Here is a 27,405-nt window from a genome sequence, read left to right on the forward strand (position 1 = left end):
CGCCGAGACCTGCCCTGATAGGACGGTTAATTTTATGCATCAACTTGCCTGGGTCCAGGGTGCCCGGAAATGTGGTTAAACATGATTTCCGGGTGTGACCGGAAGGGTGTCTCCCGATGGCAACAGATTACGTCTGCAGACTGAGTGAAGCAGAGGGTGGTCCCCAGGGTGGGTGGGCAGCATCCAGTCTGTTTTGGGGTTCTGAACAGAATAAAAAGGTTTAGGAAGGGAGAATTACTCCCCCCCACCACTGTCCGTTCACTGTCTGCCTGAATGCTTGAGCTGAGTCTTTCCCTGCCCTCGGTCTGGAACCTAGACTAGCAGCTGTCTTGGTTCTCAGGCCTTTGGACTCAGACTGGATCTACACCCCCGGCTGGCCTTGGGTCTCCAGCTGGTCACCTGTACGTAGTGGGACTTCTCGGCTTCCATACTTCTGTGAGCCAATCCTTTGTAATCTAGATGGACGGATGGTTGGATGGACAGACGGAGAGACAGTAATAGATAAGTAATAGATATATAGAATACATATGTCCTGTGGGTTCTGTTTCTCTGCAGAGCCCTGGCTAATACACCCAACTCTCCGTTCTTGAGTTTAACCACTACTCTTCCGCGGGATCTCATTTATATCTTTCATAGTGCTTGTCTCTACCTGCCATTACAGTTCGGTCTCCTTGTTTGTTTTGTGTCCCCCCCAACCCCGGTAAGAATCGAGGCCAAGAGAGCTGGGGGCTCTGTTTTCTTACTCAATACCCCCCCACACACACACACCACCCAGACCGGTGCTTGGCCCTTTGCAAGCGCTCAGTCGGTATATGTGGTCACAGAGACGGCAGGGAGCAAGGGAACAAGGACACAGAAGGAATATATTGTGAGACACAATGGAGAGGTGTTTCCCAGCAACACCCCAGGGGCTTCTCTCGAGCCCCAGCTACGTCTCAGTGTCCAGCAGGGTCTGAGGCTGCAGACGCTGTCACCTGGTATCAACCCGCCGGGCTCGTGACACGGTTTCGTATTATCTCTGCCCCAAAGTGCCATCTTGCACATCCAGGAAAGCCGTGCCTGTCACAACGTGCGCTCCCAAGAAATATCACACACACCCTAAGGCCACAGAGGGAGGGACGTTTCTCAGAGGCCAAGTCCTGGGTTTGGTTGCTTTTTTTGGTTTGGTTTGGTTTTTAACATTTTGTTGGTCGGGTGCAACGCGCTTTTTGGAATCCTGGCCTGGAAGACAGCTTGCTGCAAGTTCTGGAGATGACAAGTCCGGACCGAGGCCAGCACAGAGACGGGGTCAGGCATTAATGGGCCGAGGAGGGACTGGAACTGGGGGGCCGGGGAAGGAGGACGATTGGTCATATTTCGGGGGGCAGAGTGACGGGGCATTGAGGCCCTCCAGACTGTATGACCCACCGTCCTTCCTCTAGGAGTTGCTTCCTGAGGCGGAGGATGAGGGTGAGTCCTGCCGGCCAAAGTCTTCCTCCCCTGCCTACCCAAATACGGCAACGAACACCGCTTGGCCTGAGCTTTTCCCTCCGTGCTCCTGTAGCCAAATGGGGGTTTGTCCTCCGCACCTCCCGAGGCTGCTGAAGCCCATTACAGCAGGAGAAACCCGGATCCAGGGACAGGGCCCTGGACACGGGTCCCCATCCGAGCCGCTGCATCCCGCGGGGTGGAGGGAGCCGCTGCTCCCTCTCCGAGTCCAGGCGCAGAACAGGTGCACAAACCAGCTTGGCGGTGGGAACTGCAGGCGTCCACACCGCCTGACTTGGTGTTCAGCCATCAGCGGGGAAGCCTGACCGGCCGTCTCCTCCCCCATTCTCGCATCTCCCGCGGGGCGGGGAGGCAGGTCCCCGCTGAAATCTTTCCTGAGCTCCTCCTGCATGTTCTAAACTCTGAGATAGGAGGTCCCAGAGGGCGGCGGGGGCGCGGCCTAGGCGTGCCGGGGGCGTGGCCGGGGCGTGGCTACGGGCACGCCAGGTGCATGGCCAGGGGCAGGGGCTTCTCTGGGCCCTGCCGGAGGTTGACTCCTACTAGCTTCCCCCTTCCCCTCTTCCCTCTCCGCGTGGAGAGGAGCCCGGCCTGGGCTCCGGCAAGCCAGGAAGGGAGGGGGCGCCTCAGTCGTCCTCATCCTCGTCCTCATCTTCCGTGTCCTTGTTGGGCGCGCATCTCTGGAAACACTGCACCACGGTGGCCAAGAAGAAGCTGGAGATGATGGCAGCAATGGACACGGCCACCCCGGAGAAGATGATGATGAACAGGTCCGTGAGCGACAGGCTGAACCTGCACTCGCTGAAGCTGGCCTCGGACAGCTCATGCAGGAATATCCTCCTGTTCCCCAGGGGCAGGGAGCACTGGATTTCCTCGCGGCCTGTGGAAAAAGCAGGCGGGGTGAGAGAAACATCTGCGGGCCAGCCTAAAAGTTGGCAGGGCAAGGGTTTGCCAAGCGCAGAGTGGGAGTGTCCCCCCACACCCCAAGAGCAAAAGGGGAAGGGGGAGTTGATTAAAATGGAATTTAACTTTTTAAAAAGCCGCAGAGGAATCCCCATGGGAAAAACAGAAGGCCTTGGTCTCCCTCGCCCCGCTCTAAGATATGGAACTGGGTTTTAAACCACCCCGTGGCCACGCAAAAGGAGATTCAGGCTCAGAGCGTTTGTAGACCTTGATCCAGGCCTGGGTACTACCTGGCCTCCTGGGAAGTGGGGGGCGGGGTGGGGGTGTCAATGGAAGGGACCGGGGGAAGTGCCCACGGATGAAATTCACTCCATTTTGGAGTGCCACCTTCTGGGCCATATGCCGTTCCCCTTGTCCTCAGGACAAAAGTGAACACAACTCCACTACAAGGGTTTTCCCTCCACAGGAGCGGGGAAAATGGGCTCTCTCTGAAGGTGGCCTTCCAACAGCAGTTACCAAAGCTGTGAAGCTTCTGTGAGCTTCAGGATCACCTGAAGAGAGCTTTAAAATGCAGGTTCCCTGGAGAGTTGTCAAGCTTCTGGGACGCTCTCCCCCACGATGCCCAGAGGAGCCCTGGTAACCTCTGTTTTATGTACTGAGGTTCCCTTTAAGATTTCACTTGGAGAGTGGCTGATCCGAAAAGAAGTTTCCTCCCTCCAGTCCAGGAAAATCTGACTGCTGAGTGCATGTGAGAAAGTGTTTTAAAACAACAGTAATGAGAAATCTAACCTGAGCTTACCAGAGGCCAGACACTGGTCTAAGCACTTCACGTACAATAAAGCATTTCATCTGCCAGCCAGTGAAGTACAGGGACAGCTCGGAGGACTGCAGGGGGGAGGGGTCCACACCCTCCTGCTTTCTAGGGAGCCTAAAGGAAAACTTGCCCAAGGCATGAAGATCCAAGCACCATGCCAATGGTTTTCCAATTTAACACACATTTAGTGGACACTTTATCTTGTGCCAAGGGATTGGTGGCAAAAGAAAAAAGGGGGGGCCCTTAATCTCAAAGAGTATAAATTCTGGAAGACAGACACACATTCGTGCCTTCAACGCGTGTTTATTGAGTATCTCCCACACATTAGGCCCTGGGAATACAGCAGTGAGCTCAACAAAATCCTTGCCCTAATGCAGCTTAGGTGTAGACAACTGATGAGTAGATCAAGAAATACACAAATGTTGGGGCGCCTGAGTGGCCCAGTCGGTTAAACATCTGACTCTTGATTTCAGCTCAGTTTGTGATCTTGGGGTCAGGAGATCGAGCCCCTCATTGAGCTCCATGCTCAGCGGGATTCTGCTTCTCTCCCTCTCTCTCTCTGCCCCTCCCATTGCATGCACGCACACGTGTTCCTCTCTCTCTCTCTCTCTCTCAAATAAATAAATCTTAAAAAAAAGAAATACATAAATGCGAAGATGACACACTAGGGTAAAACGAGGGGTGTCTGGGAAAGAGGGCCATCTTTAGATGGGGTGTTCGGGAGGTACTATTTCAGCAAAGATCTAAAGAATGAGATGGAACCAGTCACAGAAGAACAACTGAGGCAGAGGAGGCAGGAAGTTGGCAAAGAGATCAGTGTTCAGCAACACTGTGTAGCCAGGGGCAGCAGAGTGGGCAAAGGAGTGTTTAGTATGAAGTGAGGTGGGACACGTGGACGTGGGTTGAGATGAAGCCCAGACTTGCCAGGGTCTCCAAATGAATATCCTGAACAGAGACCCCACCTCCAGCACCAAGCCTGTTATGGACTGAATTGTGTCCCCTTCACCCACGCATTTGTTGAAGATCTAACTCCCAGTGTGAGTGTAATTAGAGATAATAATGGGATAATTAGGTTAAAGGAAGTCAGAAGAGTTGGGCCCTAATCTCATAGGACTGGTGTCCTTCTAAGAAGAGGAAGAAACAACCCAGAGATCTCTCTCTCTCTCTCTCTTTCTCTGCATGTGCACAGAGGTGAGGCCATGTGAGGACTCCAGGACACAAACAAAAGAGAGACTTGTGTGAGCAGTCAGCCCCCAAAGGCTATTTGTTACCAAGTGTAATCTACATACCCTGACTGATACACAATATGAACTGTATACAAAGTCAGGTTACTTCCATGATTTCACAAACTTCACATACAAGAAAATGTGTCACTTTAAAATGCATAAAGAGATCAGGCCTTCTGTTTCTGATCTGGAAGAGGAGAGAAAGACAAAGCAGTAGAAACTAGCATCCGTATTGCACTCAGTACATGCGAACTCTATTCCAAGTGCTACAAACATACCAACTCCTCATTCCTGCCACAACTTCACGCGGTAGGTAGTACAAGCATGCCCATTTTACGGATGAGAAGACTGAAGCACAGAGAGTTTTCATAACTTGCCTTCAGCTTCCCGGAAACATGAGGACACCATTTTGACATGTAGCTCAGCTGCCTACAATCTCCCCTTCCCCTTGGCTTCCTTGCAACTTTTAGGAAAACCCACAATTGCTCTCTTTGTCAGGGCTTCCATTTCAAAGAGCTGGCCCTCAATCCATCTCCAGAATTATATGAAAGTCAGAATGATCTCTTCACACCTCACAAGGGAGTTGGCTTCCGTGGAGCGTAGAGCAGCCTCGCTAATTGCCCAGCAAACCTGCAAAAACCCTTCGTGTCTTTGTTTGTATCTCTTTCCTCCTCCAGCTCAGAAGAAGAGGCTTCCTCCTTCCTTCTGTCCTGGCCCGTCTTTTCTGTGATGCTGTCCTCCCTGTGGAAGCCGTTGCCATGGCAACCAGACTCCGAGTCCCTCCTCTCCCTGATCCCGCGCCCACCTCACATACCCCGGGAATGAGCTGGACGAGAGCGCTGCATGGTTCTCCAGTTTATGCTGGGCTCGCTTTTGACTTTCTTTTTCTTAAAGAAGCCCAACTTCCGTTGACTACTTATGAGCCTTTTAAATGCATCTGAACAGAATTAGGAGAACTTGAAGACAGAGTCATATTGGGCTTCTCTTGGGCTTCCCTTGTTTTCTTCAATGGAAAGTGGACAAATCAATTGACCAGCCTCCTCTAAACGCCCCCCTGCCCACAGCCAGGGATGTTATGAACATAAATGAGATGAACTCCAATGAAGCACAGGCTGTTCCTAATTGCAAGATATTTGCAATCTTCAGATCTGTACCAAATCACTACTATTGCCTGGAGAACCTTCCTAGCAGTTCTTGCCTTTGATAAGCTGTAGTCACTGGAAAACACCCACAACGCAACAACACAAGCCCACAGAGCCTGCCGTTTAAATCCAGCCTCTGCTCGCCAAGACTCCTTGAGTCCATTCTGATTTCCACAATGGTCTTTTTTTTTTTTTTAAACATATTTACAAAGTGACACTTTTGGAGAATGTCAACCCAACATTTCTCGGTAGCTAGAAGAAACAGGTTTGTTTGCAAACCACTGCACACCAGCCCACCCATCGTGGGAGAATCTAGAACCACACTTGGAGTGAGCGCGATGAGATACACTGTCTTAATGGGTTTTCGTAGCTCACAAAAGGCACAGAAATAAGAAGAGTCGGACAAAGAGTGTCATCCCGGCAGACAAGGCTCAGCAGAGGGGGCAGGGCGCTGCTGCTCATGTCCCAGGCTGGCTGCAGAACTCCAGAGTCAGGACAATCGGACCTTGGGTGTATCTTCTCTCCTGCACAATCTTACTCGAGACTAGAGTTTCTCACCCTCGCCAGTACTGACGTCTTGCGTCAGTTAAGTATTGTGGGAGGGCGATCCAATGTGGGGCAGAAGGTTTACCAGCATTCCTGCACCCAGTAGGACCATCATAAATGTCTCACAACAGTGCCACGTGGGGGCAAGGGCAATAAAGTCCTTCTGGTTGAGAACTTTAGGGGAAAGTGCCCGGCAAAGGAAGTTACCTTCTATGCCAGGACCACTCTTGGTGACTGAGCTTAGCTATTCAATGGCTTTCTTTGATTTGTGCATTACACACAACAGGTAAGGTTTTATGCTAGAGGCTGTGATGGATACAAAAAAGGAAGCAGAGGACAGAAAGAGGGAGGGAGGGAAGGAAGAAGAGAAAGACACAGTTCTGGCCTGAGAACCTTCCTACTAATGGCAGGGGCACCAGGGCAGGGCCAGTGGAAAGGGGGGATACGGCATGGGCACATGAGGGGAGGGAGTGCGTCCCTGGGATGTCCCTGCTTGATTTGGAATGTTCTCCCTCCCTTCCTGACCCCCATCTCCTCAGCTGTCTGAGTTAAGATCAGTGAACAAAAGCCCACACTGTACAGCATTTTGAGTGTGCCGGGCACTGCTCTTAGGTCTTTACATATATTAGGTAATTTGATCCTCACGCCAGCCCAATGACGAGCCTGCTACAACTATCCCCATTTGGCAGATGATCCAAACAAGGAACAGAGACATTAAGTGACTTGCCCAAGGCCACACAGCAGGGGAATGGCCAAGCTGAGACTGAACCCAGCCAGCCTGGCTCGCATCCATACTCCGACCACCACCCGGCCCGCCTGGACTCCCAGGGCTGCCCAGCCTCACCCAGAATCTCACAACAAGTTCCTTTCACGCAGACTGTCTTTTTTTTTATTATTTAAAGATTTTATTTATTTATTTGACAGAGAGAGATCACAAGTAGGCAGAGAGGCAGGCAGAGAGAGAGGAGGAAGCAGGCCCCCTGCTGAGCAGAGAGCCCGATGCGGGACTCGATCCCAGGACCCTGAGATCACGACCTGAGCCGAAGGCAGTGGCTTAACCCACTGAGCCACCCAGGTGCCCCAGACTGTCTTTTAAAGAGATGCTCTAGAACTTTCCCAAAACTCTCCTGTCTTCTCCAGCCCTGACAGAGGTCTCCCTTGTCAGGAACACAGCTCTCAATGCAGATGTGCAGGGATGCCCCCCTGCCCCCCCACCATTGGCCTGGTGATGGTTTTATGAACATGACATAAGGGGACATCTGGAAATTTACCATGGTGCATTTTTATTCAGGTTTTTAAGGTTTCAAATTACACCCACACCTGACTCCAGATATCTGAGGAGGCTCCCTGTATTAGCCAAGGTTCTCCAGAGACACAACCAATAGAGTGTGTGTGTGTGTGTGTGTGTGTGTGTGTGTAAGAAAAGAGATGTATCATAAGGAATCGGCTCACTCGATTATGGAGGGTAAGTCCCAAGGTCTGCACCCAGTAAGCTGGAGATCCCAAGAGCTGAATACTGGCAGGCTCAACACCCAGGAAGCCAAAGTTCCAGTTTGGGTCCAAAGGCAAGAACCCATATCCCAGCTCAAGGTCCTCAGGCAGGAGTTCTCCCTTACTCACAGGAAAGTCAGTTTTGTTTCGTTCCTCTCTCTCTGCTTGCCTCTCTGCCTACTTGTGATCTCTGTCAAATAAACAAATAAAATCCCCCCCCAAAAAAATCCCATTTAAATCAGGAGCTGAAGCAGCATTTTCACACAGACACAACTGTCGGGCTGCTGTAATGAGACAGGACACATGCCGTGAGCCCCTTCACCCATCGTCCCCCGCCCCCGCCCCCGCCCCGACTCCTGTGCAACCGTCGGAGTGTGCAGCCTCTGGGCGGTGGCTTCTGCCTGTCCCGCGTCCCAGATGCAGCCCAGAGTGAGGGGTATGGCCAGAGTTGGGGCCAAGACCCCCTACCCATGACAGAGATCTCGTGAGAGCCTGTAGTCTAGAGCTATGGTCTTCGGGCTTTGGATGTTATACGCTGGTAAAGAAAAAAGTGAGAGAGAAAGAAAGAAAAAGAAGAGAGAAACGGAAAGCGAGAGACGGTGGGAGGGGAAGGAAAGGAGAGGGGAGGGGAGGAGAGGGGAGGGAAGGGAATGGAAGGGAAGGAAAAGGAAAAGAAACAGAGAGACTGACACAGGACTACAGCTTATAACTTTGCCCTGTAAGAACATTCAGAACATACACCATCATCACCACCATCAATATCATCGTCAACATTTTATAAGAGAAACTTCTGTATGCCATTAAAGTTAGGACGTGTAGGATAAGATGAGAAGGGGAAACACTTAAGAACCACTCAGGACGCTGCCCTCACTGTCCTCCCTTTGGAAGGGCCTGTGGATGCCTGGACAGACCACCCTGGATCTGGGGCCGCCTTGGGGGGCGCTGTCTGTATTCAGTACTTCCCATTCCACCTGGAGCCATTCCTGGGTGGGGAGGTCCATGTCCTTATTCCTCAAGAGTAGATGTCTGCGAACAACAGCTCTGGGGCCACACCTCTCTTGCTATGTCCCCGCCCCATATATTTTTGGGAGTCAAGTCACACCAGAAGATGCCTGGGCCAATTGGTTTCCACGTGCTTGCGGGTGACTTTTCCACTATAATGGTAGATCTGAGTAGTTACAAATCCCAAAATATCTGCCATCTGGCCCTTTTGAGGAGGTTTGTCAATTCCTGTTCAAAACTCAGGAAACTCCTCCTACAGGAAGTCTGCCCTGAATGCTACCTACGTTCCCCCTTTCCCTGAGTCAGGCTTCTCCTTCCTGAAACTCCATACATCCTCCACAGGGTGGGGAGCCCTGCCCACCATGTCTGCACCCACAGCTCCCAGCTTAGAGCCCGGCACATGGTACACAAATATCACAAAAACTAAGAAAATCCAGAACAGGTCAGAAATGTCTAGGTGGGAAGGGTCCCAGTGCGTGATGCCCAGCCAAGGTCTGGAAGGCGGGCTGCGGATCTGTCAGAAAAGCGATCAGAAGCCACTGACTTGTTTGTGATGAGGCCGTAGGGGCTGTTAGTCAAACACGCAGGTGTGTGGTGGACAACACCTTTCAACGCTGGGGTCTGGAAACACTAACTTAATAGGTTCTTAGTGGCAAAAATGTTGGGCGCTACCAATTTTGATGACTTTTCACCCTTCTTCAGTGAAGTGCATTCAAAGATGTGAACTCCTCCTACTTCTTACAGATGTGGGGTTCCACAGATAACCCCCAATCCTCCCTTCATTAGCCACAAGTGTTTTACGGAAAAACTTACATCCCATCACTCTTCAGCTCAGAACCCCTCCCTCTCAAGCATCTTCATCCTTCTCAAAATGCAACCCCAAGTATAGATTCTTAGCCTCTTTGGTTAGGTTTATTCCTAGGTATCTTATGGTTTGGGGTGCAATTGTAAATGGGATTGACTCCTTAATTTCTCTTTCTTCTGTCTTGTTGTTGGTGTAGAGAAATGCAACTGATTTCTGTGCATTGATCTTATATCCAAAGGGGCACGTGCACCCGAATGTTTATAGCAGCAATGTCCACAATAGACAAACTATGGAAAGAACCTAGATGTCCATCAACAGATGAATGGATAAAGAAGATGTGGTGTATATACACAATGGAATACTATGCAGCCATCAAAAGAAACGAAATCTTGCCATTTGCGACAACATGGATGGAACTAGAGCGTATCATGCTTAGCGAAATAAGTCAAGCGGAGAAAGACAAATATCATATGATCTCCCTGATATGAGGAAGTGGTGATGCAACATGGGGGCTTAAGTGGGTAGGAGAAGAATCCATGAAACAAGACGGGATAGGGAGGGAGACAAACCATAGGTGACTCTTAATATCACGAAACAAACTGTGGGTTGCTGGGGGGAGGGGGGTTGGGAGAAGGGGGGTAGGGTTATGGACATTGGGGAGGGTATGTGCTTGGGTAAATTGGAAGGGGAGGTGAACCATGAGAGACTATGGACTCTGAAAAACAATCTGAGGCGTTTGAAGTGGCGGGGGGGTGGGAGGTTGGGGTACCAGGTGGTGGGTATTATAGAGGGCACAGCTTGCATGGAGCACTGGGTGTGGTGAAAAAATAATGAATACTGTTTTTCTGAAAATAAATAAACTGGAAAATTAATTAATTAATTAATTAATTTTTTAAAAAATGCAACCCCAAATCCTTACTGCCTTCCCTCCAAACCCCTCACTCTACCTTTCTTGCCATTCCTTCAACAACCCCAAGCACCGGCCTACCTCAGGGCCTTTGCACCTGCTCCCTCTACCCAGCTCACTCCTTCACATTCTTAGGGCCTCTGCTCAGGTGTCACTTTGTCGGAGATGCTCTCACCACCCCCACGATCATTCTCCACCTCCCCCCACCTGGCTTTATTTTTCTCCAAAACACCCAACCACACCTGCCATATTGCCTAGATATGTATTCATTTATTTTCTGCTTCTCTGACGCTCCCCACTCCAGTGTCGGCTCTGTGAGGTCAGGCTTCTGGTTTTGTTCCCTGCTGTATTTCCAGTATCTAGAACTTTCAAAATATATTTTTGAATGAATGTATGAATAAAGATAAGATGGGAAAATGGCTTAGCGGTGTACCACAAGGAGCTTCCTAAGTCATCACCGCTGACAGACAGGCCATTCCCCCTAACAGCTGATGATGCTGGACCAAAGTCCTTTTCCCCAAATTCATCTGCAGGTAACTCTCTGCTCCCTCCAAGGAAAGAGAACCTTTACGTATTTTTCCCATGCTTTTCCCTCTTGAGGGGTGGAAACTTGCAGTGCTCTTCAGGAACAGATGTTGTGGGAACAAAAAGCCCCCCACAAGTAGTGGGGGCACATCAGCTAACCCCCCCTGGAGTCTTACCACATGCTAAGTGTCCTTCTAAGCATCCTGCACTGTCTACGTTGCTTTAACCCACAAAGCAGACACTGGGACAAGTACAATGGTGACTCTGGCTTGCAGGTAAGGAAACCGAACCACTGCGTTACTTGCTTAAGGTTCTGCAGCGGAGAAATGGTAGAACCATAATTTGGGATCAGGCAGTCCAACTCCAGACCTGGGCGGTTGGCCGTTACCCACCCTTATTGCCTTAAAAGTGCTTGCACAAATTACTGCAGGGGATATTAAGCCCCCAGTGGTTCATATGAGGATGCCGAGGCTGTACCGTGAATGTGCAGACCCGATCTGGAGCCCGTGCTGTCTCCAGCAGCAGCCCCCGCGCAGGGTACTTGGTGGAAAGAACACCCAAGGTCATGCTCAAGGGTCTGGATGTTGTCTTCCTCTCCTACGGCTGCCCTAATTGTCACACACTAGGTAGCTTCAAGCAAGTTTATTCCCTCCCAGTTCTGGGGGCCAGAGCCTGGAGCTGAAGTGCCAGGACGGCCGGGCTCCCTCCGAAGGCTCGAGGGCAGGGGAATGCGGCGTGGCCCCCTCCAGCTCTCGTGGCCCCAGAGACTCCTCGGGTTATGACAGCATGTCCCCACCCTCTGCCTCTGTCACGACTCTCTCTTGTAAAAACACACCTGCCGTTGGATTTAGGGCCCATCCGAAATCCGGGATGAGCTCATCTCGAGATCTTTAGTTACCTCCGCGAAGACCCTTTCCAAATAAGTTCCCATTCACAGGACTTGGCCATATCTCTTGGGGGGACACAACTCAACCCACTCCGGGTGTCTTATGTGTGACACATAAGTCACCTGCTGCCCTTGGGCCTCTCGACCTCCCCGTCTCCGTATCTGGAGGCTGCTCCCAGATCTCCTTTTTGGGCCATCCCCTTCCACTCCTTGGGCACCTCATGAAAATGTGTGGTCCTTCCCTGGCCCCGGGGGTCAGCACGTGACTGACACTGGGCCACAGTCTCTCTGATTCGATAAACTGAATCCTGAGTGGCTTGACTACGAAGGTGGCCAGAGCGCTCCGTCCGGCAGCCCTGCCCCACGGGAACAGTCCCCTGGAGACAGGCCTCCTTCCTTCTGCGGGATGGCTCGGCCCCCCCGCCTGCTGCTGCTCTGTCCCCTTGACTGATGACTCCTCCCCCGCAGCTGACACCTTTGCTGGAGAGGGTGAAGAGCTGCCACTCTCCCGAAATAGACGGTGACACAGCGGATGGTAGATTGAGATTAATCTCTTGCCCCTTGCCAACAAACAGGCAAGAGGATGAACGGGCAGCCAGAGGATCTCTGGGGCCCTCCCCGCTGAGCCAGCGTTCCCCACCCAACCCCAGACCTGCCTCACCCACACCAACGACAAGCTCTTCCAAGCACTTTTGTCATTAAAAATATATTTTTTTGTTTTCCCAACTCCGCGTAGGCAAAGCCTACGAAATCACTGGAAGAACAGAAATAAACAAAAGAAGGGAGGATAAAAGGACCCACACATACATATTTAACACGCTGGCTTATACCTTTCTTGATTTCTTCTGTGCATCTGCGTACAGACATCACCCAGGTAGAAATATACTCTGCCGCTCTGTTGGGTAAGCACACTGGGAACCTCTTTCCATCCGACCAAGGTCATTGCCAAATGTCTTATTGATTGATTGATTGATTTTTAAGCAGACTCCACACTCAGTGCAGAGCCCCAGGCAGGGCTTGAACTCAGGACCCTGAGATCGAGACCTGAGCTGAGATCAAGAGTCAGACACTTAACCAACAGAGCGACCCAGGCGCTCCCCCCGGCCCCAAACATTATCTTAAATGGCTGCAGGCACTGTACTGTGTAGCTGAGCCATGATTTCCTTCTGCAATCCCAGGGCCCTTCCCGTTTTTTCCTTACTAGAAGCAAGGCCGCTATGGGCACCTGTATACACATTCTTAATTATCTCCCCACGATGCATTCCCACAAGCCGAGGACCGTCCCTGCCCTTGTGGCGACAATGGATTTTGTTACTCGTCCATCTTGGCTGATCTCGTAAGCCATAAAAGAGCATAGCTGCTCATGTAATCTGCATTTCTCTGACGACGAGTAGAACTCAATGTTGTATCATGGGCTCATGGGCCATTCGGAGTGGTTCTTCTGCAAATGGCCTGCCCAAAACCTACAATAAATGCTTCAAGGTGTGAGAAGGCCCCAGTGTCAAGGAGCGTTGGGGAGAGAGTGTGGCTGATTCTCTCCACCCAAACTAGCCAGAGCAACAGCTCCCAGGGAAGGAGCCTCCCCTCCCATCCCTGGAGAAAGGACCAGCATGAAGGCCCTCTGGGGACTCCTGGGCATTCGTCCCACTGCTTGTGACCAGAGCTCACCCTCCTAGCACTCTCCTCTCCAACACTCTGGGGTCAGAGGGCTCCCTGTGGGCCAGGGGCTGGCTTCCAGAACTCCAAACCCAAAGAAGCAGGAGACAGAAAGAAGCAGCGCGTTCTTTCGCAGGCCAGGTCAGACTTCCAGCCTCGGCTTCCCGATTTCGCAGCCCTGCAGAAGGTTAGATCCAAAGGTATCTGCACCTGTCACCCCACCCCACATCTCCCTTTTATTGGACCTGAAGGTGCGGGTCCCATGGTTCCTTGCTGCAGCCTCTTGGCGTCACAAAAGAAGATTTTGCAGGGAGGCACCCCTGCATGGACTGCAGGGGGGCGGGGTGCTGGGAACACCAGCTCTAATTTTCTATAGTGCTGGCCCTTGTTCTCCACCATAACTTTCATTAAATATGGGCTGCGGCATCAGGGGAAATTCCCAATTGTCCCCCTGTCTCAGCCGCAGACACTTTGCCTGATTAAGTAATCAGCTGGCGTCCACCAGAGGAAGAGGCAAATCGCAGCATCAGGTCAAGGGCTCCTGCTTGGGACTGTCGCCACAGACCGCGTTCTGTAGAATGGGCAGCAGAGAGCAGTCAGTCCTACGCCAGGGTTGGGACTCTGCTATGCTACCCTCCAGCCTGACTGGCAGCCCTGGACCTCAGGACACCCACATTAGTCACTGCACGAGGACAGAACATGGACAGACTCACAGTGCCATTTTCCCAGCCTGTCCTCCTCCTGGTAAGAAATGAGCAGGGATGATCACTGAGGGCTGAAAATCTCTCTCTGCGAAGGCGTGCATGCATCTCCACGACCACCACCAGCATCAGTGTCACTGCCATCACCTTGACCATCACCACCATTATTACTTCCACCACCTGTCCATGTGCAGCATCTCCACCATGATGTCCACCACCCGTCCTGGTTCTACCATCTCCACCATGATGTCCCCCATCTCTGCCATGTGTACCATCTCCACCACAATGTCCCCCACCTGTCCTGGTTCACCATCTCCACCATGAGGTCCCCCATCTCTGCCATGTGCACCATCTCCACCATGATGTCCACCACCCGTCCTGGTTCTACCATCTCCACCATGATGTCCCCCATCTCTGCCATGTGTACCATCTCCACCACAATGTCCCCCACCTGTCCTGGTTCACCATCTCCACCATGATGTCCCCCATCTCTGCCATGTGCACCATCTCCACCACAATGTCCCCCACCTGTCCTGGTTCTACCATCTCCACCATGAGGTCCCCAACCTGTCCTGGTTCCATCATCTTCATCACGATGGCCTCCACCTGTCCTGAGTTGTGGGATGTTTGAAAGTGACCACAGGTCAGGGGGTGGAGGGAGGGACAGGGGTGTCATTAGAAACAACCTGGGCGGGCAGAGAGGCCCTCACCTTTATCTAAGGCTCTGTTTTCACATGTGGGGAAATGGGAAACCAGGAAAGGCCAAAGGAACCCAGACACCTCGATTTCAGCCTGCAAGACCTGTTTTGAACTTCTGGCCCACAGAACTGTAAGATCAGAGATCTGTATGACCTTAAGGCCCTAATTTTGTGGGACTCTGGTACAGGAATAGTTTCCTATAACACAGCCCCCAAGATCACAGAGTGATCTTGTCAGAGGCAGAGCCCCGCCTGGGAATGGACCCTCAGTCCCGAGGACCCACATCAGTATCACACTGAGACATACTAGATGCTCAGCGTGAGCCTCTGGAACTGGGGTCCTCGGGGAGGCAACACGGGCATAGATTTACGGCTGATAATAATAACAGCTGGTGTTCATTAGGGGCTTTCAGTGTGCCAGGCGCTGTGCCAAGCTATGAATATTATTGTCCATATTTTACACACGGGACAACTGAAGCACAGAGAGGTTAGTTATCTGCCCAGGCTCACACAGCTAGTATATAGAAGAGCAGGGTTCAAGGGGTGGGGTCTCTAAATGCAAAGCCTGGGTTCTCAGACACTCTGCCACATGCCCATCTGGTGACTGGTGAGCAATATGAGGCTACGGCAGCCTGGAACTGGGGAGGGGGGGCTGGGCTAGACCTTTGTCTGCGTTTCACTAGTTCGCTGCGTGGCTTTGGACAAGTCACTCGATCTCTGAGCAAGTTTCCTACCTGAAAATGAAGAAGGATAAACTAGATCACCCCACAAGCGGAGCTGGAGTTTTCTGGAGCGCGCCCTCCGGGAGAGCGGAGTTTTCGTCCAGGTCACTGCCACGGCCTTCCCGCTTGCAGCCAAACTCGTTTTCATACGTGTCTCGTCTGTTCCGGTTTCTGCGGAGACACTCAGGTGATCTTCGGATTCAGGCCAGGTTCCGAATCTGGAAAGCTCCCTGACCAAGTCTGGTTCTGAGCCCAAAGCAGAGGCTCTGGACCCGAGACGATGGGATCACCGCAAGGGGACCCCAGCTTCCGATATGAGAGTTGAGAAGCTGCACAGGGGCCCATGACGGACGGAGATCCTGGAGCCAATCTCTCCGGGTCACACCTCCACTCTGGCCGGTGACCCGGGCAGAGCTACATTAACCTGTCTGTGCCTTTGCTTTCTCACCTGTCCAATGGGGAGATATTGGCTGGAAATGTACTCCTTGGACAGCACCAAGAGCTCTGCCGTCCCCTGGGGTAGCGCCTGGTCACATGCTGACAAGGTCACAGGTGTCCAGTCTGGACTGAGTTGTGCTGCAGGTGTCAAATACACCCCAGACTGTAAAAACTCGGTGTGCAAACACAATGGGAAAAGATCTCATGAATGACTTTTCCCCTGACGACAGGTTGAAAAAAATTAACCTTCCGGATCTGCTGGTTCAATAAAATATTAAAATTAATTTCATCTGTTCATTTGTGGCTCACTTTGTCTTTCCAATGGGTGGGGCTGCCCTGGGCTGCTTAACTCAGGGCCTGGAACATGGTCAGACACTCTGTTAATGAGCTATGGGAATAGCCTGCTCGAGGCAGGGAGCAGAGAACACCCGATCAAATAAACAAGAGCCTGTTTTACCTTTACTGCTTATTCCCCTTTAATCAAATGCAGCGGAGGGATTCGCTTTGACATCATAAGCGAATAAGCCGTCATGACTGACGGCTGGACACCATTTTGGAGGTTACTGAACCCCAGCTCCTGGGGGTTTGCTGGCCATCCTTGGTGTTCCTTGACCTGTGGACACATGGCCGTGACCTCTGCCTTCTCCCTGTTGGCGTGTGCCCCAATTGGCCCTATTTATAAGGACATCAGTCCTACTGGTTTAGGGCCCACCCTTGGGCCCATATCCTAAGTAATTACATTTGCAGTGACCTTTGTCTTAATCATGTTTTTGACTTTCTGTGTTTTATTTAGCTTTGACATCTTGGGGCCCCTCCCAGGGTCCGCCACTTCCTAGAGACAGTAATCAACCAGCCTGAAAGCACATTTTTGCTAAGCAATCCATCCAGTCCCTGTCCACACCCCCATCCACATTTTTTGGTCAGATTCTTGCAGTCTGGAATTCTCGCCAGGGCCAGGGACTGGACACTAGGGGACCCCCCACCCCAACCCACAGCCTGCCCAAATTATTCAAACTAGCCAACCCTGCCCCTTCCTCCTGCAAAACCCACAATAAAGATTCTTGATTGCACTTTCCCGTAGGTCCCTCTGTCCCCTGACGGTCCTTGGTGTCTCCCTGCTTGGCTTGCACACTTCCTGTTTCTAGAGATCTGTATTAAACATCTTCCTTCATACAGTCATTTCTGTGTCTGCATGTCTCACCACATCTGATTAAAACAAGCCCCAGCTACATTTGAAATAACCCTATCGCCAAATAAGGTCATAATCTGAAATACGAGGGCTTGAGATATGAAGTAATCAGATCTGAGTACCTATGATTTTGGGGAGACATCATTTAACCCGTAGCACCCCCCTGCCATCATTCCTTGCTCAAGAGTCTTTAAGAGCTCCTCAAGTCCGGGTCCCAGCCGGCGAGCACCGCCCACCCAAGCCCACCCAAACCCAGTTATTTGAAGGGAGTCCAACAAAGGGGCTATTTACAAAGGCGTGGACTGCCCTTCAGAAGTCAACAAAGTCCGTGCAGTCCCCAGAGCTCTCCCACTGGGGAGGGGCAGCCTTCCCTGAAGGTATACAGGGAGTGGACGGTTATCCGAACCTGGAGAAGCAGGAAGACAGAGCTGTGGCTAATGTAGATGTGTGCACCTGTTTGTCTGTCATGGGTCATATTAATAAAGGTAAGGTCGGGGAGGGGGAACATAATATTTAGGCATTGTACCAAACAGAAGTGCACATGGAAGAAAAGGAAGAAGTGAAAAACTCTATGCCATTCTGGAAAAGGCCAACCGTGGAGATAATAAAAAGTTTAGAGCTTCCAAGAGAGGGGGTTCAGGAGGGATGGGAAGGGAATAGACAGATGGAGCACAGGACATTCTTAGAACAGTAAAATTACCTGTATGATACCATGGTGGTGGATGCCCAACACTAACCGCCTGTCCAAACCTATCTGTACATCACCAAGAGGAAACCCTTGCATAAACTGTGGGCTTCCATTAATACTAACATAATACTATCAGTGCTGGTTCCTCAATTGTAACATATGGACCACACTAAGGCAAGGATCAGTAATAGGGAAACTGAGGGTGAGGGGGCCTATGGGCACTCTGTGCATTGTCTGCTTAATTTTCCAGAAACCTAACACTGATCTAAAAATTAGCCTATTGGGGCGCCTGGGTGCCTCAGTGGGTTAAAGCCTCTGCCTTTGGCTCGGGGTCATGATCCCAGGGTCCTGGGATCGAGCCCCGCATTGGACTCTCTGCTCAGCAGGGAGCCTGCTTCCTCCTCTCTCTCTGCCTGCGTCTCTGCCTACTTGTGATCTCTGTGTGTCAAATAAATAAATAAAATCTTTAAAAAAAAATAAAAAGTAGCCTATTTTTTTTTAGTAAAATAAAACCACTCTTTCAGCCAGAGAAAATCTCCAGTGGCACTTGACTGCCTACCCTTTCCAGCCATTTTTCTTTTTTTTTTTTTTCCTTTTTAAAAAAGATTGACTGATTGATTGATTGATTGAACAGAGAGCGACACAGCGAGAGAGCGGGGCATAAAAACATGCTGTCGGTTCCGTTCCCACCCACCCTTCTCCCATGACTCCCACCTGTTGCCCTGAAGGGCATCTGGCTTGATTTAGAGCAACTGACAGAGGGACGAGACCCACAGGCCCCACTGCTAGCTATGGACGGAGTCAGGACGAGGAACCCGATTCCTGCCTCTCTCTTTGGTTTGGGTTCACCTCTGAGAATCTTCCCTTTAATCTCAAGGGGCCCCCAGCTCCCTCGAGGTCCTGACTCGTGCCCTGGGCACTTATCCCATAACCAGCCCCGAGGATGGGGGAGATGGCGCCCCAGGCGGTCCCTGATCAGCAGCCTCTGAAGCGCAGGGACCAGGCTGCGAACCAGCAGCGAGCACACGGTCCCCGTCTATGTGGATCTTCGGACACTTGGGGTCTGACCGTCAGTGCTGAAACCCAGTGGGACCTGTGAGGCTGTGAGCATCGCTGGGCTGTTCTCAGGGGCCCGGGAACGTTAGGGGGCGTATCTGCCATCAGACAGTGCACTGGGAGCAAAGCCATGGTCACGGATGCCTTGCAGTGGCCTGCCCATCCCCCTACCTAAACTCTGCCCCATGCCCCCGCCCCTGTGTACGTGTCACCGCAGCCATCCCCTCCCTTGACGGCACGGAGAGGGGTGCAGCCAAGCCAGATGCAGCCTCCTCCTGGGACCAACAGAGCTCCGTGTCTCCGGGCCTCAGCGGGTCTCCTGGATGGAGCAGCGTGGTTTTGCCACGTGCGTGACAACGTAGAGAAAGTCCATCAATGTGTGGAGAAGAGAACGAAGAAGTGTGAGAGGCAGAGAGGAGAGCACGAGAGAGGGGTGCGCCCACAGCCTCCCCGAGCTCCTTCCACACTGGGTGTGGCCCCAGGGACTGGGGACACAGCCACGAGAAGACTGATCTCTGGGAGCGTGTGTTTCTGCAGGGACACAGATATCTTGTGGACAAGGGAAAGTGGCCCTCAGTGAGTGCTGTGACATAAATTCCACCAAGATGTGTTGGGGGTGGTGCGGGACGGCCCAGGCAGGGTGGTCAGGGAAGGCTTCTCGGAGGTGGGGACATCTGAGTGGAGGCCTGAGGAAGACTGTGTGGCTGTCCACTGGAGAAGGAAATGTCCTAGTGGGAGAGGGAGCTACAGGTTCGGAGGTCCTGGCTGGACACTGGAACTTGGCATGCTCCAGGGACAGATGGGGGTCCGTGTGGCCAGGGGAGGGTGTGGAGCAGGGATGGACAAAGAAGTGTGGGAGGGCTTGTGGGGCATGAGAGGGAGCTGGCTTACCGTAAATGCTGTGGAAGCCATCAGAAGGTTTCCAAACATGCCATATACCGTACCAGCCTCTGGGCATTGAAGGACGAAAAGGACACATTCTGTGCCCTCCAAACAGGCTTGACAGACCCGGGACCTGGCCACGTCATGCCGCAGTCACAGCGATATTATGGAATCCAGTAAGGTCCCTCAGGAAAGGCTCCCCACCTGGCCTTGGGGGCCCAGAGGTTTGGAGGCTGGAAGGCTAAGTAGAAACCAGAAAGGTAAAGAAGTAAAAGTAGGGATGGGGAGGGAGGGCGGGAGGCAAGGATCCGGGCACCTGTAACAGCCCGGGCAGAGGCCTAAGAGCAGGAGCCCAGGACAGCGCCCCAGGACCGCATCATGCACGCGGGACAGACACGGTACCCCACAAAGGCACCCGATCCAGGTCCTCACGACAGATGTACCCACGTCTCCTGCTGCCAGGTCATCGACACTGCCAGCCCGGAGGTGACCAGGCCTGCCCAGCCTTCCACACCACACGGAATACCGCAGGATTCTGGGAGAACGGAAACTGGTCAACCCCTGGCTGTGGGGCCTCCTGCTCTGGGGCTGAGTCACGCAGGCACCCGCCAGCCTCAGCCAGCAGTGACACGGGCCTCTCCAAAACAGATCCCCGGCTGCATCCCCCCGGGACTGCCCTGGATGGGCAGGAAGGGGAGTCCACTGGCCCCCGTCACCCAGCAACGAGGCCGCCCTTTGGGTTAACGGACAGTATGACACAAGCATGTGACATTTTCAGAGAGATCCAGTGTTTGGGACGGAGTCGCAGGACTCGGCTGGGCTCCCTGGGAGCCCACAAGACAAGGCAAGGTTGCCTTAGGTCACGTTCACGGCTCACTTTCCACTGGGACTCCAGAGCCTGGGGCCCGCCAAAGCCGACACTCGGCCCGGACACCGGGGAAAGGTGACACCCCGTGACTCCACTCTAATTAACAGACGAGTTAAAAACGCATTAGCTTGTGCACGCAGGACAGGTACAGACCTGTCAAAGGCACGAGAGAGGTCACGTGCCAGAGGGCATAAGATCCCTGTCTGCCTCTGCTGCGAACATGATTTTCTCAGGCGTATAAACACACCCTAAACATCCACCCGACTGGTCAGATTAAAGCAATACGATGTCGCTGTTTTGCCTCCCAAATAGAAAACATGTTTCCAAGTCATAGCACACCACACTGGGAAAGAGATGGCGAGACAGGTCCCCATTTGCCAACGGCACCAGCTGCCGGGGGCGCAGTTGGGCAAATACGTTGCTAGGGGTTTAAAATAACCATCGACCCTCACCCCGCAGGTGCACTTCAAAGAATTCATCCCAGAGAAATAAAATACCAAGAGGTACCCCCATGCTTTACGCATATGGGAGATTTGGTTTAGCGTTGTTTATGTACAAAAAAATAAAATAAAATAAAGGAAAACAAGCCCCATTTCCAACAACAGGAGGGGTTCAACGAAGAGATCCATAAAATGACATATTACGAGGCCATGAAAGGTTACGTTTTCAAAGAACTAATGGCAGGAAATTCTTGCGGCTCAATAAGAGAAAAAAAAAACAGTAATAAGATCTACAGTACCACAGCAATTTGTTTAAAAATGTATATGCACGTAAGAATAAAACCGGAATAAAATACAGCAAAGCTTTAATAGCGGTAGGATTCGGGGTGGTTTCTGTTTCCTTCACGATACTTCTCTACATTTCCCACATACACAAGGAGACTGTTACGTTATAGTTAGGGAAATAAAACTGCTTTGATTTCTAAAGGGAAAGAAATAGAGTCACCTTGGAATCACCTGGGAGAAAGAACCCATGTTACCTCCAGCAAGCATCAGCGTGGTCCCTTTGGCTGAAGCACGGGTTACTTGGCAGTATGACAAGACGACCCCACTTGTCTGACTAAGCCAGGCCCTCATGGTGTCGGACATGAGAAAAGGAAGTGGGGTTACTGGCAAAGGGGGGGCAGCTCCCCCAGGGGGTAGTCAGTCGGGCCAGGAAGAAGGGGTTCATCATGGAACCCTTTCAGGACCTTGCTGCCAGGACACCCCTTCTTAGTGAGGGGTTTAGGAACCCACAGGGGTTGAGCCTTCAAATGCTTGAAGGGTCCTGGCCCTCTAGTGGACCTTCTCCAGGAGGCTGTCCCCTAAGGGGCCAGGGTTACAGACCCAAAGCATGAGCTGTGGCCCCCGGTTACTCCTTCCCGGCCCCCAGCCCATCCCTCCCCATAGCTACATGTGTCAAGGTCTTGGGGTGCAAGATGAGGTCAGGTCTCTTCGGTGGTACCGCAGGCTGTGACATGCAGGCCATGTGCTTCGTGGTTAGAGAGGGAAGGGAAGGAAGGAGCCTGAGCAGTTGGGCCTCCCACTCTGGGACCGGCACATGCCTCCCCTGTGACCCACTCTGGGGCGTGGTGCAGGCTGTCACCTGGGTCGTCTACTCACTCTGTGCACCTCTGAAGCTCATCACAGAGGCAGCCCCACCTTGCCTGTTGCTATGGTTTCTCAAAGCCAGTAGCCATGCCTTCTTGTAGCTCCCGGAGCCACACTGGGGGTGGGTGAGATGTCCCGTGAGCCCAGAGTCCCGAATGGTTTGGGCGCTCTGCCCTCACCCTGCTGCACCGAGACACGGCCCCCTAGATTCCAGCAGAGGGGTCTCCAGAGGGACCTGGTCTCCCCAGGCCCTCAACTTCCCAATCCTTAATATGATGACAATATTCCCTTCCCTTGAAACCAGACAATTTTAGAGTTAGAAGGAGCCTTGAAATCCTCCTACCCACACTCCTTTGCTTGCCAAAATAAAAAAATTTCAGAGGTTTCTCTTGGTTCAGCTTCTAAACCAAGACAAGACCTTGGGTTTCTAGAGATGAACCAAAAGGCCCTCTCACCTCCAAGCGGTTCTCAAGCTTCAGGGTACACGGCAAGTCCGGAGTGGGGATCGGGAGCCGGATTAAAAATGCAGACCCTGGGCCTCACCCCCCAAGCACCCATTCAGTAGGCCTGTGGGGAGCACAAGAATCTGCATTTCAACCTAGTTCTGTGTGTCTTCATTCCCCACCCACCTCCCTGGGCTCCTATAAGGAAACTGGGTACGAGGCCTGCAGGGAAAAGCTTTAAAGCCCAAGGGTGTTACCCAGCTGCTCCCCATCTCCTCCAAACACTCCCCACTCTCTCCCCTCTACTCCACGGCTCACCTGAGTGATTTCCAAGGACCCTTGCTTCCAAGTCTGGAGTCCTAACTACTTAAAGAGAGATGGTCGCTGTTGCAAATTGCCTGGAATCCACTATCTCACGGGAGAACCACCAGCCCAGGTGAAGGATCTGGGGCTGGGAGGAGGTTGGCCAGTTGTGACCCGAGGCAATCGGAGATTGGGAGGGGGCAGGGTTGGGGACAGCCTCACCCTCCCTCCTGATCTATCAGAAAGAATTAGGTGTAGGGTCAGACACTGCTGAGTGCACTCGTCTCAGCCACGGACTACATGACCCCGTGACCTTGTGCAAACCACTTCCCTTCTTGGCACCTTGGTGGATAAACGGTGGGTTAAGTTGCCTGCCAGTGGGTTATGTTACCTGCCAGGCACAGTTGAATGAAAGGGGATGGCACCTGTCCATTACCAAGTGACATCCATCGCAAGGTCAGGCCACCAGGTAAAATATAGGATGGGATATTTTATGCTGAATCTCAGAAAACGGCAAATAATTTTGTGTGTAAGTATATCCCAAATATTGCGTGGGACATACTTATACTAAAATAGGATTTGATGTTTATCTGAAATTCAGAGTTAACTGGGCATCTTGGGGGGGGTTCTAGTTTGTTTTCTTATTTTAGGTTTGTCTGCTTTGGTGCGAAGTCGGCTGAGGGGCATTTTGGCAGGCCTCCCCTTGCCCTCTTCCTTCAGCCCCAGCGCCAGGGGGACAGATCCTCCCAAGCCCCCAGACTCGGCCCTGCTTAAATTAACCCCCAAACGAGCCTGGATAGAGGGGATCTGTTGCCTCCAAGGCACCCCTTCCTCCCCACCGGGGTGTGTTCCGTGACGGAGTGCTCCCATCAGCATGGAGACCGCACAGGAGGCTCGCCCGGCTGACGAAGGCATTTCTGAAACTGTCAGCGCTAGTCAAGGTCACTTGCTCTGCTCCGTTCTGCTTCTCTGGGGGAGGAGGGAACGGGGAGGCGAGAGCAAGGCAACCCGGACAGGATCCCTTTGCTCCTGCCTTTGAGCCCCCTCTCCTGGGAGAGGCAGGGCACTTGCCTAGAAAACCCTGGAGCTTAGGCCTCATGGAACCCCATTTTCCTGGGCAGGAAGTGGGTGGCCACATGGTAGGGGGAGGAACCTGTGCCCCCCAGCTGTTGTTAACCCTCTGTGCCGTCGCCCCTCTGGGCCTTCCAGTTAGAAGAGGACAGTCACAACAGCACCCACACTTAGATCGTGCTGCTGTGTGTCAGACGCTGTTCTAAGAACTTCATAAATAATACCTTTGTAACCCTCCCAGTAACCCTAGGAGGGGGGCACCAGCATCATCTCCATTTCACAGATGAGGAAATGGGGGTGCCGAGGGGTCACACAGCTAGCAAGAGGTCGAGGCAGGATTTGAACCAAGGCTGGGCCCTCACCCACTTTGCCCGGCGCCTCTCGGAAGACAGAAGGAACGCAAGGCAGGAGGAGGAGGGAAGGGACGACGGGGACGGGTGTCTAGCAAGCTCCGAGGCTGTGCTAAGCCATCCCGCACCCCCGACGGAGCTGATCTCACTCAAACCTTACCCCAAACAAGGTGTGGGATACTGTTCCGGCATGCTGAAGACGGAGGGAAACTGAGGCTCTAAGAGAAACGTAAGCAGAAATCAGAACTCAGCTGTCTTGCATCAAGGCCCAGGCTCGTCCCCTCGCTGCCCACCTGGCTCTGGTTCATGGTTCTCTGGACACTGCTCTGGCCACACACGTGGCAGCCCGCAGTGAGGCCACAGCTGCTCTTGGCACACACAGACTCCAACCCCCCTCGAGGTGCCTGAAGTCCTCAGGCTCTCTTCTCGCTGCCTCCGTCTCTCCCCACTGAACCAGACCAACCCTCAACCAGGGCCAGGACACTGGTCCTTGCTCTGAGCCTGTCCATCCTTTCCCCCAGCCACACATCCCCACCTGGTGTCCCCTTTTCCTCCCTCTATCACGGGCCGGCCGTCTGAGGAATAACATCGCACAGTCTCACTCTTCTTTGCATTCACCCGAGTTGGCTGGTTTTGATCCTGACAACCACCAGGTCAGACGGACCACCTGGTGTTACCCATGTCCTATTTTCATGCAGGAGGAAGATGGGGCTCAGAAAAGTTAAGGGTCCCGGCCAGACTCACCCAGTCTTTCCACCAGGACACAAACCTCTGTCTTCTGACTCTACGACCAGGACTGTGTAGGCATCTCAGAAGTCAACCAAAGCATTTTAGAAATGAGAAGTCAGAAACCCAGACAGGACATGTGGCCTGTTCAAGGTCATAGCCATCCATCCGTGGCAGAACTGAGAATGAAGTCTGCAGCTTTGAACCCTATAGCACCTTGCCCTCAAGCGAGAACACATGGAACTAATGAGACCCACTCAGCTAACCACAGAGGTTAATGATGCCCATTCCACCCAAAAGCAAAGACAGGAGAGATCAGAACCAAGGTACCCCCTTCCACAATGAGGTTTTTATCTGGACATTCCTGTCTCCAGAACAGTCTTCTACTGGGGCAGGGAAGGTGAATGAGGGCAGGTCAGGCCTTTTTAGGACTTGCTCCCCTGGTCGAGGCAGCCTGGGCTGAAAATGCCAGTTCAGGGGCATGCGTCTGCTGGGGACTGATGGCCCCGATGCCTGGGGTTCATGCTTAGTAAAGTACGGAGTGAAGAAGGGACCACAGGAGTTCAGGGCATAGAGGAGCAACATCCTCGAGATCCAGGAAGTGGAAAAAAGATATAGCAAAGTTCAATCCACATCTATGTCACTTTTTATAACGTGTGCCTTACAGCTCTGGGTCCTATTCTGTCAAACCCTTGGGGGCAAGATCACTTGGGACTGAGAAGCCTGGAAGCCTGGGATCCACGGGACAGTACGGACATTCTGCCTGCTCCCCGTCCTGGGGCTCATCTCTATGGATGCTGGGGTACCCTCTTCTCGGCTCTGCCTCTGCTTCCCTCCCCTGGGCTTTCCACGGCCCCTTGACAGATGTGCCCTCTTTGTTTCCATCTGCCAAAGGGATCTGTATGTCCATCCGTGTCACCACTGGAAAAGCAACCAGGAAAGCAAAGGGTGCACCAGCCTGCTAAGGTTTTCCGCGTTCAGCTTTTCACATCTCGGCTGAAAAACCACAGAGCTGCAAATCTTTACTGCATCTCCAGCTTTTAGCGGGCTACCAGTATTCTTCACCAGGAATATTTCTCATCGCTTTTGGATGGAAGAGCAAACCTGGGAGCTCAGAAACAGACCTGCTCGGGCTCTGGAAGCTACTGGAGAGACCCTAGAATTGGCTGGATCTTTCGATGTTCCGCGTAGCAAGAACAGCGCTCAGCCTTTCCCACACAGGAGGGTGTCTTCCACTTAGGAGGGGCCCATAAATAACCTGCACCCACCAGTCCTGGGACCCAAAGGCCAGTGAGTTGGTCTCAGACATGGGTAACAGAAAAAAGGGAGGCCCCTAAGTTCGGAAACTGAGCTGCTGGAGAAACAGGTGGAGAAGCATAGCACCAGGGCTCAGAAACTTCAGAGAATCCAGATGTGAGCCTCCCCACCCGCTCTCCCTGGAGGACTCCCAGGCAAAGTTCAGGCTGGAAATCTGCCAGGCTTATACCTGAGCAACTGTCCTGGGGCAGTTTCTCCCATGCACTCGAGCTGGGCTTCCAGACCTGACCCAAGATCCCTGCCCCCCTGGATGCTCCCTGACCCCCCTACCCTCCCATCCCCAGCCCGGTGTGTAGCCCAGCCTGCCTGCAGGCTCACCTTTCGGCAGCTTGGACGCGTTGTCCTGGATCCAGGAGAAGAGGTGGGCAAAGTCGCAGTCACAGAGCCAGGGGTTCCCGTCCAGGCGCAGGGTGCGCAGCGCGGGCAGCGCGGCCAGGGCGGCCACGTTGAGGCTGCGCAGATTGTTGTCGTTGAGTTCCAGCACCTGCAGCGACTCCAGGGTCTCGAAGGCGTCCTCGTGCACGCCCGCCAGCTTGTTGTTGGCCAGGCTCAGCTTGACCAGCCTCCCCGCCGAGCGGAAGGCGCCAGCGCCCAGCTGGGTCAGGTTGTTGTAGCTGAGGTCCAGGAAAGCCAGCTTGGCGGAGCCGCTGAACGTGCCCTCCTCCAGCGAGCGCAGCGAGTTATTCCTGAAGTCCAGGTACACCAGGTCGCCGTAGAAAATGAAGAAATCCTCGGGGATGTGCTGGATGCGGTTGCCGGCCACCAGCAGCTTGCGCACGTCCAGGGGGAAAGGGTCGGGCACGCTGGGCAGCCCGCGATCGCGGCAGTCCACGGTGTGCGGGTCGGTGCAGGCGCAGCCCGCGGGGCACGCGTGTCCGGGTCGGAGCAGCAGCAGCAGCAGGAGGCTGCAGAGCTCGAGAGCGGCGGCGGCGGCGGCGCGGCTGGTGGGGGCGCGGGGGGCGGCGCGGGGGCGCAT

At 52.9% G+C, this 27,405-nt stretch overlaps 1 protein-coding gene across 1 annotated transcript; it reads right to left on the reverse strand.

The window, feature by feature from the left end:
* Nucleotides 1-1,926: 1,926 nt before the first annotated feature.
* LRRC38 (leucine rich repeat containing 38) lies at nucleotides 1,927-27,405 on the reverse strand. Its single transcript, XM_044236740.1, has 2 exons — nucleotides 26,748-27,405; nucleotides 1,927-2,365 (listed from the first exon to the last, which is right to left on the reverse strand). The coding sequence occupies exons 1-2, from the start codon at nucleotides 27,403-27,405 to the stop codon at nucleotides 2,112-2,114; spliced, it is 912 nt and encodes a 303-aa protein (XP_044092675.1). The 3' UTR covers nucleotides 1,927-2,111.

Source organism: Neovison vison, chromosome 2 (genome assembly GCF_020171115.1).
Source record: "Neovison vison isolate M4711 chromosome 2, ASM_NN_V1, whole genome shotgun sequence".
NCBI lineage: Eukaryota > Metazoa > Chordata > Mammalia > Carnivora > Mustelidae > Neogale > Neogale vison.